This window comes from Nyctereutes procyonoides, unplaced genomic scaffold (genome assembly GCF_905146905.1).
Source record: "Nyctereutes procyonoides isolate TBG_1078 unplaced genomic scaffold, NYPRO_anot_genome, whole genome shotgun sequence".
Taxonomy (NCBI): Eukaryota; Metazoa; Chordata; class Mammalia; order Carnivora; family Canidae; genus Nyctereutes; species Nyctereutes procyonoides.
In genome coordinates this window covers 47,593,400-47,602,825 of record NW_026575049.1, presented here as the reverse complement: position 1 = coordinate 47,602,825, position 9,426 = coordinate 47,593,400, and the positions used below count along the sequence as shown (strand labels likewise).

Below are 9,426 nucleotides of genomic sequence, written 5' to 3'. Positions count from 1 at the left end.
TAACCACCACCTGAAAAAGATTTTTCGGAAATGGCATAAAGAGTAGTTTCAGAGCAAAGAAGCGGTTAAATTAGCAATGTCCTACACAGTTTGGTTAATTCCTCTATATGTTGTTCTGTATGAAAAGTTTCACATAAAATATTCCAATTATGTAAAATGTTTAAAAGTAACATTCAAAACTGGACTTTTAAAAATCATACCAAATAGTAATATGTCACACCGTTTTTATCAATTCTTTATTTAGGTAACAAGTTGGTTATGTTCACTGCATTGTATGAAACATCACAATACCATACTGGAAAGGTACTATCAGTACAGGGTCGGATCAGAGTGGACAGTTTGAACAATAAACCATTTTGCATTCTTCATTCCCTATCTTTTTACAACCCCCCAAACCCAGTAAAGGGACAGATAGCTTTTAAACATCATCATGTAAAGCACTTTAACTTACAAGGCTAAAATCTAAAGAATAAATAAAATATATTGTGGCAATAATTCCTTTTAGACCAAAAAATCAGGTGCACAATAAATCAAATGATCAGGAAAGCTGTCTGTATTCAAACGTGTGGCTCTCCAGAAACAGCTTCAGGAAAATGTTACAGAAAATATCATGAATTCCATTTCACACAGGACCAGGTGATGACTCATTTTAACTACACACAAGGGCAATTACATCCTGCTGAAACACAATTTAAACATATAGGAAAATGTTTACAAAGCATCCACAACATGTAAACCATGTACAAATGGATACATTCATTGCTTCTCCTACCCCAATAGCTTCTTTTCGATAAATATTTTACTCTTCATGTTCGGCATTAATTGGATTTACTACATGCAAAACTCAAGAGAATTCAAGGTTATTGTAAAAATAGAATTAAAATAATAATCTTCAAGTACCTTATGTGACAGCCACTCTGTACCGTGCCCAATGTTATAAAATGAAAGGTTACTGAACCCATGAAAATATCTCTGTAATATTTCCTTAGATCTAAAATAGATAATTTTAAATGTATTTATAGTCATTTCAATGTGATATTCTGAGCTTTTAAAAGAACGTAAACAATTAAAAATTATACCAAATTACACACAAAACTTTATCTTAAAAGCTGAAAAATTAAAACTATAGAAACCCACATGTAAAACAAAAATCACAATTTACATTATAAAGGCAAATCTCATCATTTAAAAAAATTTGCAGCAGTGAGATGTCAAAGCAAATTATAAATAGCCATAAATTAATCCATTTGGTTTCAAAAGATTTTCTAGTGAGAGTTGAAGGATGTAGTAGATACATGCATAAAATTTGTAAGGGTTTATAATATTATTGCCAAATACACTTTATCTTGAAAAGCAGGCAACGTTACAATTTGGACATTATTGGAAAACCCAGTTCGGTAATACAGGTAAAATTAGAAAAAAATTAAATAACAATTAATAATAAATATATATCCTATAGTAAATTGCTCAAAGGAAATTTCAAGCCACAGAGCTGCAAAAGGCTTCCAACTTGGTGAACTGAGAAAGGAACATCCCATACAATTCTTTACTCTTACATGCTTATATGTTGTGTGTCTTGTCTAAAAAACAAAAAAACAAAAACAAAAACAAAACAAAACAAAAACGTAATGTATCTTCAGAGTACAGCTAACTATATTCCCATGCACCTCAGGCAGAGTTTGTTATTTGTGGTGAAATAACTCCGTTGGTTCCTACGGCCCAAAGTTCAATACAGATGTAACCAGTATGCCTGAGGTTGGCAAAAAATACTGTAGTACAGGCAATGCTACAAGTGGCAATTATCAGAAAACACAAATATGAACAAATGATGGGAAATGCTAATGATTTTCTGCTCATATCATAAAACGTTGGGAATCCACAAGAATATTTTCCCTTGTATTGAAGAAAACTGTGATTAAAAGTTTTTTCCCCCAATTTTCAGAATCAAAAGCATTTTAGAAGGTTTATAAGGCTACCATGGGTCTTCTAGATCTCCAGCACCCTACAGGAAGAGAAAAGGAAGAATATTATTATTATTTACCTACACCACTTCCAGGTTGGATTGAATTTCAAAAGAAAACAAAATTAGATGAACAAATTACCTTCCTTTCTTTGTTTGAAAAGGCACTTTTACAGAGAGGTGTGTGTGGTGTATACTGTGTGTATACACATGGATCTATCTAATACAGATAGATAACTGGTTGGGTTTTTTTCTCCCCTCTCCACCAAATGCCTTCCTCTTTCTCAAACCACTTAAAAATATTCTGGCATTGGAAAAATAGATCAAAACATCAGCTACATCCGAAGATCCAAAGTTTCAACTTAGGGCACCGTAAGCAACTTTAGATATGTGATAAATATAAACATGAAGAAGAAAAGTTAATGTTCTACATTCACAAAATATTTGTTGTAAGAAATATTTTCCCATGTGACTACTAGCTACTTGTATCTTAAAAACCTATTTTAATGAAAACAAAATTCATATCTACCACTATTTAGAATATCCTGTAAATCTTGCATTTCTTAATATCTGATGAATACTTATAGCAAAGATGACGGGTCTTGCAATCTTTAAAGTGCTCATCATGGAAAGTCTCTGACATGACTATGTGTGTCTATACTGGCCACAGATGAATATTTTGTATTACAAAAAGGGGATAAGAAACAATGGATTTGAGAAAGCAAGACTTCTCAAAATGTTTTCTTTTGTTAATGACAAAAGCCAAGTCAAAAGTTTTCTACATTTTCTATCAATATAAATGAATTTCTAATGGGTATTTTTCCAATATACCAAACCTGGTTGTTTAAATTTTTTTTTAATTTCAAAATAAGTACAACATGCATAGATTATTCCACATCACATGCTTTATTTGGACTTGAACACTTATAATTTCATTCTAAACACGTGGTTGACATACATTTTGATGTATGTAGTTAGGCTATACAGAATGTACAAACCAAAGCTGTATCAATAATACATAGGTTTTTCAAAAATTAGGTTTCAATAAAGAATACAGAGAAAAGAAAATAACCACACATCCAACAGCTCAGAACTTCTAAAAATAAAACTACAGAGATGTAAAGTATAAACAAGTCAAAGAACACACAAATTATCATCCTTGGAAAGAAAAAAAAATTACAGGCCAGCATCTGCCATTCGTTGAAGAACTAAAGTTACTAAAGAAAACACAAATTTATTACAAAGCTGACTATGAGTGTACTAATATGTAAAATAATATGAAGCAGAATTCTACATTTACAAGTTTTTCCACAATATAATGTCATCTTGCTTATCAGTAATCTCTAATCTTATCTAATATGAAGTTAACTACTGATTCGAATAACTAGTAGCCTCATTTCTGGCATACAATATGAAATGACATAGAATTTTATTAAATTCAAAGTACTATAAATAGTCAATTTTAAACTATCTGATAAAGGTGTATGCAAAGGCCTTCTTAAAAAAACAAGGCTATCTGAAGGTAATAAAACTAGTTTACCAAGATTCAAATAACAAAACGGTTATATAAATGCATACATTATACTTCCTAAGTAAAAACCATCAAATCAAAGATCACAAAAATATTACCACGAAGTCAAGTCATATTCGTTTACCACTCATCTTTGTCCCTGCATCTTCATTATAGCTGTCTAATTCAGCAAGATCACTTTTTGATTCAGTATGGCTTTCCTGCATTGTCACTGGGTTTCCAGCATCACTGTTCGAAGAAGTAGCTGTGGCAGCTGGTTCAGCAGGGCTTTCTTCTCCCTCTACTTTAGCTAGCCTGTAACTAGTCAGCATCTCCTCCAGAAGTTGTCGGTAGTTTCCCCTATGATTAATTCTCATTTGCCTGAGAGCTTCCACCAATTTTCCCTGTGATCCACTTTCCTCTGCTTCCTCGGAGGCCTTTTTTTGAGATTCAAGACCCCAGTGTCAGTAGACAAACTAGGATATCACATGTATTTCATAACATAGCACAGCAAAACACTCATTTCTCTATCACGAGTAATATAGTCTAAGCATGAGAACATTTCATTAAATAAGTATCAAGTCTTACTTGTGTCAATAAAAGTTTCCACTTGAAATATCAAGTTAATTTTAGCAAATTACCATTAACTAGTTTACATCTTATTTCACACTGGCATTTGAAGCTTCCTCTGAAATTTACTCCACTATTAGAATTCAACAGCAACACAAGCATTTCCTAAAACTGACTTGCTTAACAGAAAAAACAAAAAACAGTAATTGTCTAGAATGATTTAGTACAAAAGGAAATTAGTGTTTAAAGCAATAGGAAAGGACAGAAAAGCGGGCCATTAGAACATTAGTTTCTTCATCCCTGCCGCTAAATGATAGGTAAGGAGAAGAGATACAAAATGTAGAACTATATAAATTTAAACTGGATTTTTGGGAAATTTTAATGCTTTTGTGGGTAAAAATTTTATTTACTTTTTCTTCTTACATATCTTAATAAAAACATTTCTAGATCAAATTATTTAAAACATGATAATAAGACATGAACAGGAAACTACCTAATCTTTTTATATTTTGTTAAATTTTGGAAAACTTAAGAGGTTTCTACAACAGCAGCTACTTAATCTTGTTAGCAAAACAAGCTCTAACATCGAAGCTGATCACAGTTAAGCTGACAGTCTAAAAGCAAGACAACCTTACATTGTGTGCCTCCTGATGTGATTCATTAGGGAGTGCAGAACCATGTCCTATGTTCTTGCCAAAAATGTTTAATTTAAATCTAATAAAGCAAATTCCCAATTTATAGGAAAATAGGGAACAGAGGATGGTATTAAAGGACACAAGAAAACAAATCCAGGATGTAGGACATTGTATGCAAAGCTGGCTCAGACTCTTCTTTTTCAATGGCAAGGGGAAGAAAAAATGACCTGATTACAAACTTCATTAATATGCTAGATAACAGCCTGACCAGACCATCGTTCAAAATAACTACTATCACAGTCATTCTAGAGACAACTGGGAAAATCTGCACTTGGTACTAGATGATACTCTTAATTTTCACTGGCATGATAATAGTATTATATTATGGTTATGTAGAAAGATGTTCTCATTTTTTTTTCCCAAGGAAGCTCTACGCCCAATGTGGGACTTAAACTCATGACCCCAAGATCAGGAGTTGCATGCTTTACCAACCAAGCCAGCCAGACGCCTCGAAATGTCCACACTTTTAAGAGTGGCATGCCAAAATATGCCAAAATGTCTGCAGTTTGCTATCAAAAGGTTCAGTGGAAAAAAAAAAAAAGAGTAGCATATATATTCACACACACATAAAGAGAGATAAAGCAAGTATGGTATGGTATAATGTTCAATTGTTGAATCTAGGTAGAAGGTGTATAGGTGCTCCCTACAATCGTTTCAACTTTTCTAGATATTTGGAAGTCTTCATCATAAAATGTTGGGAAAATAACTCAAAAAAGGTTACTGATATAGATGATCTGACAAAAACTCTTAACCATTTCTGTAGACTGTTATCCTACAACTCAGCAACAAAGAAACAAAAGGAACACAAATATAACCACATTTATTCATGAGACAGACAGAGAGAGGCAAATATAGCCAGAGAGAGAAGCAGGCTCCCTATGGGGAGCCTGATGTTGGACTCAATCCCAGACCCCGGGATCACGACCTGAGCCAAAGGCAGACGCTCAACCACTGAGGCACCCAGGCGCCCCTGCTTTATTTTCTTTGAGTTCTCTAATTTTCTACCTAATGTAGATTAACTGTAACTTTTAATTTTTAAATTTAAAAAATTTTTTAATTTATTTGAGTACTCTCTACACCCAATGTGAGGCTCAAACTCACGACCCTGAGATCAAGAGTCTATGCTATTTGGACTGAGCGAGCCAAGTGTCCCAAATAACTTTTTTTTTTTTTTAATTTGCAAAATTTATCATGTGGAGAGAATAAAACGTGCTCTTCTGTTAAGATTTTTCTGACTTATTCTCCCTTACCTTTCCTTCTGTGCTAAATAAATAAACCCACATCCCCAAATCAAGTTTCTCATTTGACTCTATTCAGGAAAGGTTAATAAGATGGAGCAATGAGGTGAAAGCTTGCTCATCATAAACCTTACTGGTCTTTAATCAGGTTTTCCACAAGGAAAATTTCTACTTGATGGTATATCACAAAGAACTTTTAATAGACGGCATAAACACTCTTCCACCTCACTTCCTGCCCTCTCCAACTCAAACCAACAACTCCCCTTTTTATCAAAAAAAAAAACAAAAACAAAAACCTTCAATGACAATGAAATAAATTCTGAAGTGTTTATCAACCCTGGTTTCATACCAGGATTGCTTGCGGAGCTTTTAAGATTAAATAGAAATACGTGGGGGCACCTGGGTGGCTCAGTCTGTGTGAGCGTCTGAATCTTGATTTCAGCTCAGGTCAGATCTCTGGGTGCTAAGCGGGGAATCTGCTTGTCCCTCTCTCTGTTCCTCCTCCTGCTTGCACTCTCTCTAAAATAAATAAATGAATAAAATCTTTAAAAATAATTATATAGATCCTAAAGTTCTATCAAATGATACTCAGATTCACTGCATTGGGATAAGTTTTTAAAGCCTATCACTTGATTCTGATAGAACCTCCAATATAGACTCGACTTACTTGAACTTACTGATTAAAGGTTGTTATATTGGTTGTATTTCAATTTTGGTGGGTTCAAAAGATAAAGCACCTCTCACTTTTCATTTGACACCTACTATTACAGTAAGTATCTATGTTTCTGTGAATTCTGTAGTAGTGGTAGTTGGGGAGGAATAGTTGCTTTTTACAAAAAACACATTAAAATCAGGCCTATAAATCAAGTTGGGATGAACTTACTATGGCTGGCATCACAGAGCTACTGAACTGAAAAGAACTTGACCTAATAACCACATTTAAAAGTCATTTTATCTCAAAGCAAATTACATTTTCCTACTGTGCTGATAAAAGATGGCTGGGTGAGTGAGTCTTCTTCCAGCCATTTCATCTGACTCTTAAAAATACTGTTAAGCTATACTTTTTTTAACCTGAACCCGTATATACACATCATGTTTACACATCTATTATAGCAATTAATTCTACCTTGCAACTGATCATAAGCCTTTTAAATTAGACTGTAAACTCTTTCAGGTAAACAGAATTTCACATTCCTTTCTGTTTCCTCCCTACCACCTAAGGAAGGAAAATTAATGTTTGTGCTTAGAACTTTATGCACATGACCTTGCTAATCCTTATAGGTAGCCTACATAATAGGTACCACAACCCTAATTTTTATGAGTAAAGAAATTTATAGACTGAGACTTAAGTTGGCAGGGTGACAACACTAGTAGTAAGTGACATAGCTCAGGTTTCTATACAGGTGTAATTAACATCAGTGTCCCTCTGATGTTCTTTTGAATATGTTATGATAAGTAACATAGTAAGTTAAGTACCCCATAGTAATAGATACTTACTAAAGAAATAGTGCTTAAAACTACTGAAGTGGACCACAATTTATTTCATATTCAAATCTACAATATATTTCCTTGATATAGGAAGACTAATGAAATTATAGGACAAAAAATCCTATTAGATGGGATGGTTAAAATTATTCTGGAAAATAAACTGAAGGCAATTATGGAGATGAGAATATAGAACTTTTCCCTCTGTTTCAATTTTCAAGGTTTCACTGTTATCTACACACAGTTTAAAAGAAATCTCTCATGAAAATACGGCCTTATTCCAAATAAGATATAGGAATATAGATAAATCAGACAGCAAACAGAAGGGGAAATAAATTAAGCACATTTTAAAAGATAAAATTTAACTGGCTAGTATTTATTTGCAGCATTTGTTTTTAAAGATTTTATTTATTTATTCATGAGAGACACAGAGAGGGGCAGAGACATAGGCAGAGGGAGAAGCAGGCTCCATGCAGGGAGCCCGACACGGTACTCGATCCTGGGACCTCAGGATCACGCCCTGGGCCAAAGGCAGGCACCAAACTGCTGAGCCACCCAGGTGCCCCAATTTGCAGCATTTTTTAATGCAGTTGCCATAAGCAAAATGCTTCAAATGATTAGCTAAAACAATCAATTATGGAGAAAATAGTGAAGAATGCTAATATAAATATTTAGTGTTTTTGGTGTTCTATCCTCTGCTTGTCAGCTAAGAATAATTTGTAGAGCTGAAAAATCCTCAAATATGAGTTCATGAGATAAAATTAAAGTGACTAAGAAAGAATCTATCTGTTATTTGCTAGGATCATATAAAATTTAATGAATTTGAAATAATTTTGAAGAGTTGTTTAAGTGGTTACGACCACATAGCTAAGATAAGCGGTATGTCCTACCATCCTTAAAAATAGTCTAAAGTCTAGTGCTATTTTCAAACAGTATAGATCTTCTCCATAAAAATGCTTTGACAAGTGAAAAAGAAACAATTTACAAAAAGTCATATTCACATAGTCCTGAAATTGTGATTATAAAAATGTAAAAGCAGCTGTGTTTACAATTGATCTGAAATTATCAAAATAAAAAGACTGTATATAAAACTTAATGTGAAAACAGATTATGGAGATAGGCTAATGTCCTGTCTTTCCTCCCTTACTTATTTTCCTTCCTTCTTAAAAATCTGAATGCATTAAAAAGATTTTTGATTCAGATAAAAACTGTATATATTTTAATGAAAAACAACTGATAAATTGGACTTGACTTAGTTTCAAAAACTGTATGAAATATTCCTCATCAAAACCAGAATATCTTAAGACTATAAAAGAGATTTGCAAAAGAATAGTAAACTATTTTTTGTAGGTAGGAAAGAGAGGTGGAGTATGGATATATATGTAATCTAAGTAACTCAGGCAACACAGAAAGGTATAGAGAATAGTTTTTGAAGTTACCCTGACAAGATTCAAATTCTGGCTGTAGGACTTGTTTTAGCTCTGCAACTAGGCCAGCTACTTCCTCTCACTGACTCTTAGTCGTATCTGTAAAAAGAAGGGTGTTGAGGACAACACCTATGATTTTATATATATATATATAATATTGTGTGCACACACACACACACACACACACACATATACAATAGCTAGATGACTACAAGTCCTTACCCTTGCAAAATCATCAACATATATGGCTACTTGATTAGTGGTATATTTTAAAGATCAGAATCTAAATCAATGAAATAGCTTTTATTTTCTTTTTGTAATCTCTACATCCAACATGAGGCTTGAATTCTGAACATATTCCAAAAGGTTGAACTAAAAAACAAATTTAGTTAACAACTTTAGTAGAAGATTCCCCTAAATAGTGAGTTTTCTGAATATATCTTAAATGTTTTACTTTTTGACTTATAGGGGTGCCGAGTGGCTCAGCTGGTTAAGCATCTTGATTTCAGCTCCAGTCATGATCTCAGGGTCATGGGATTCA

The 9,426-nt window shown here is 33.4% G+C and overlaps 1 protein-coding gene across 5 annotated transcripts in view; it reads right to left on the bottom strand.

The window, feature by feature from the left end:
• Positions 1–210: 210 nt before the first annotated feature.
• The window catches only part of PPM1B (protein phosphatase, Mg2+/Mn2+ dependent 1B), a 78,029-nt gene continuing 68,813 nt past the window's right edge, over positions 211–9,426 (bottom strand). For 3 of the 5 annotated variants that reach the window (XM_055327959.1, XM_055327962.1, XM_055327963.1), the window contains one exon: positions 2,844–3,907. In XM_055327959.1, coding sequence (XP_055183934.1) covers positions 3,602–3,907 — 306 coding nt within the window. In that variant the 3' untranslated portion in view covers positions 2,844–3,601. The other 2 variants (XM_055327961.1, XM_055327960.1) reach the window with 2 other exon arrangements.